A 3,524-nucleotide genomic window follows, 5' to 3' on the forward strand; every position below is an offset into this window, starting at 1 on the left:
GAGGAGAGGAGAGGAGAGGAGAGGAGAAGAGAAGAGAAGAGAAGAGAAGAGAAGAGAAGAGAAGAGAAGAGAAGAGAAGAGAAGAGAAGAGAAGAGAGAGTGTGTGTGGCCTGTGTGTTGTTTCTTCCTGGGGATGGATCCCAGGGCCTCACACCTCACCACCTCACACACACTGGGCAGCTCCTGGGGTTACTCTCTGAACTCCCATTCTTCTTCAAAATGCACTGAGGTTCCACACCGCTCTTATAATGGGTTATCAGTCTGATCTGAGGGAAACATTTCAAGCTGGCCACTTAACTCTGCCCTTGCCAGAACCCAACACTTCTAAGGCTGCCTCCTCCTCCAAGACAGGACACCCCTCAGAACCTCAGTAACAACAAACCCATTCTACCAGGGGGTTGCAGCCCCTCTCCAAACATAGAGGAGTCCCTGCCACAGCTTAGGGGAGACCAATCCCCCCTTAGCTGTGGGGGCAGCTGAGCCAGGGGTCAAGTTGTAGTGGGGAGGCCAGAAGAGGCGGGGATAGCCAGGATTGGGAGGGGAGCCGGCAGCGTGGGCGGCTGCCAGAGAGAGGGAGAGCCCAGCAGAGAGGAAAGAGAAACCGGGAGAGGGAGGAAGAGAGAAAGCGAGGAAGAGAACTTGAAAAGGAAAGGAAACAGATGTGTCTGGTCAGGGAGATAGAGGAAGAGACTGAGTGTGGAGAGCGGAAGTAGAAGAGTGGACTGGAGTGGGGGAGGGGGCAGGGGAAGTGATTAGACGGCAGCAGTAAGGTAGGGAGAGGGACTGGGAGAGGTGACATAGGCAGGGGTGGGAGGAGAGGGGCAGAGAGAGAGACAGACAGACAGACAGACACAGAGATAGACTGACAGAGAAACAGAGATAGAGAGAGGGAGAGAAAGAGAATCACAAGCGAGACAGAGAAGAAAGCAAGTTTCAGGTGAGGAGAGAGACCATTCTGAGAGGCACAAAAAGAGGTGGTGACAGATCTTGTCACCAGGACACCAGAGCTGGGTAAGTCCCTGGCTGGGCGGGGAGGGACTTGCCTGGATGCCCATTCCTCGTGTGCTGGGGAGTTGGGCAGTGATGGTTTGGGGGTTCATGAGGGAAGACAGGGACAGGTAGCCCAGGCACCCTGAAGGAGGCAGGGATTGGAATCCTTATGCATAGAGGGGTTCACATTCCTGGCCAGTATTCAGTGGGCAAGAATAAAGGAGCCCCTATTCTCTGGCCTGGCTGCAGACAGCTGCCCCCCACCCCCCCGCAGCTGCCAAGCCGCCCACCTCTCTTGGCACTGCTCTTGGTATGTGATCCCTAGCCATGGCCTCCCCCAGCCCCTCAGTCCCCAAACAACCGTTTCTTTCTCCTCAGCCTCCTCTGACCTTCGAGCCCTGACCCAACTCTGTCCTCAGCCCCCGTCAGTGGAGAGACACAGCCCCCTTTTCTTTTCCCCCCAAGTTCTCCATGGAGCAGGGCCGACCCCGGAGCAGCCTCAGCGTGGCCAGCAGTGCTTCCACCGTCTCCTCTCTGAGTAGCCTGAGCACCAAGGTCCTTCCATGCTTCTGGGTGGGGTGGGGGGAGGGGGGCTCCGGGCTGTCCTGTCCCATTTCCTAGCGGTGGGTTCTGTGCCATCACAGGGACTGCAGTGGTCAAGGACCAGGGTCCTTATTGATTGGGTTTGTCAGGCTGATCCCAAGTTGAGCATCAGCTGCAGCCGGGAATTTGGAGAGATTCCCAGTTCTGTCCACACCCCTCTCAGTCTTCCGAATTCTAAGCCAGAAGAACAAATAAACCCAGACTGAGAAGAGATGACTATTCTTGACTGGACTAGGGGACTTCCTTTCCAGTCTATAACCATGGAACCCACCCACTTATAACCAGATGTGGTGGTTTACAGCTGTAATCCAGTACTGGGCAGGCAGAGGCAGGAACATCCAAAGGTCAATGCTATCTTTGGCTACATATCAAGTTAGAGGCTAGGTGAGACCCTGTCTCCTGCAAGACAACAAGAACCCAAGCCAGAGCTAACTGTGGCTTTAATCTCAGTGCAGAGGCAGGCCAACCTTGGAGGGTTCGAGGCCAGCCTCGTCTACTTAGTAAGTTCCAGGACAGCTAGAGCTGCATAGATTCTGTCTCAGAAAACAAAAAGCAAACAAGCAAACAGACAAAAACACAGAAACCAGGCTGCAAATAGCGATATAATTCACATTCCAACATTCAAGTAGAGCAGGAAAAGGATCAGATATTCAAGGTCAGCTTTGCCTACGTAGTGATCTGGGATAGCCTGGGCTATATAAATATCACCCAGGACAAAATTTGCCTTACTCCCTTAAGTTCAGAGACCCAACAGATTGGTTTCCAGCCTTGGTCAGTCCATTCCCAAGGAGGGGTGATCCAAGGCAGATTGTTCATGGGATGTGTGCAGTCTGTGTGTCCACAGGCCACCCCTCTGAGGGAAGTGAAGGACGAGAAATCCCTCTCTCTCCACCCCACAGCATCAAAGGCATCCTTCTACCATGGCTTCCTTCTGGTCAGGTCCTCTGTGGGGAACCTCCTGGTGTGGATTGCAGAGGTTCTCTGGCAGGTCTGACTGTGGGAGCAAAGAGCCTGTTCTTGCCAGGGACACTGCTCCAGGCTCTCAAGAAGCCCATGCTGTACTTGAACTATGTAGCTAAAACATAACCTAAAACATTGTGTTGTTTTTGAGACAGGGTCTCACTATGTATCCCCGACTGTCCCAGAACTCCCTCTGTAGCCCAGCACTGAACTCAGACGCCTGCCTCTGCATCCCAAGGGCTGGGTTGAAAGGCGTGTGCCACCACTCAACAGCTGTGAACTTCTAATTCTGCCTCTACCTCCAGAATGATGGGATTGCAGGCATAGTGTCAGCCCTTGGTTTAGGCAGTGCTAGGATTTGAACACATTTCACATGTGTTAAGGAAGCAATATCCCTTGTTACTTTGTTTGTTTGCTTGTTTTGAGACAGGGTCTCAAACAGCACTGACTGTCCTGGCAGTCACTGTGGCACTAGGATGACCTTGAGACCCTGATCCACCTGCATCTCCCAAGGGCTGGTTTTACAGGCATGTGCTGCCCTCCTCGGCCTCCTTGCCTGCCTTCTGAGAGAAATCCCCTTGGGAGCCAGTCCCAGGAGAAGCCCTCATTCATTTCTGTTCCTGCTGCACCCCAGAAGCCTACCCGTGCGGTACACAAGGTCCATGCCTTTGGGAAAAGGAACAATGCTCTTCGGCGAGACCCAAACCTGCCAGTGCACATCCGTGGCTGGCTGCACAAGCAGGTAAGGTGGGAGGGAGGGAGGGCTGTGCTCCCTGGGGGTTGTGCCCTGTTACTGAGTTTCCTTTCTCATCCCCAATGGGTACATTCAACCCCACACCTCACCCATTACTTTTTCCTCCAAATCTGAACAGTTCATTCCCTGTGGTTTGAGCGTTTCATAGTCTGGCCTCAGGACACAGGTTGCAATATATTAGGGTTCTCTAGAGTCACAGAACTCATGGGTAGTCTCT

At 53.2% G+C, this 3,524-nt stretch overlaps 1 protein-coding gene across 1 annotated transcript in view; it reads left to right on the top strand.

The window, feature by feature from the left end:
• Positions 1 to 911: 911 nt before the first annotated feature.
• Plekha4 (pleckstrin homology domain containing A4) overlaps positions 912 to 3,524 on the top strand; it is a 32,806-nt gene continuing 30,193 nt past the window's right edge. Inside the window, 3 exon segments of the mRNA XM_021217095.2 lie at positions 912 to 1,011; positions 1,369 to 1,545; positions 3,188 to 3,295. Of these exon segments, the coding sequence (XP_021072754.1) occupies positions 1,462 to 1,545; positions 3,188 to 3,295 (192 nt within the window). The 5' untranslated portion in view covers positions 912 to 1,011; positions 1,369 to 1,461.

The sequence above is a fragment of the Mus pahari genome, chromosome 1, assembly GCF_900095145.1.
Source record: "Mus pahari chromosome 1, PAHARI_EIJ_v1.1, whole genome shotgun sequence".
In the NCBI taxonomy this organism is placed as follows: Eukaryota; Metazoa; Chordata; class Mammalia; order Rodentia; family Muridae; genus Mus; species Mus pahari.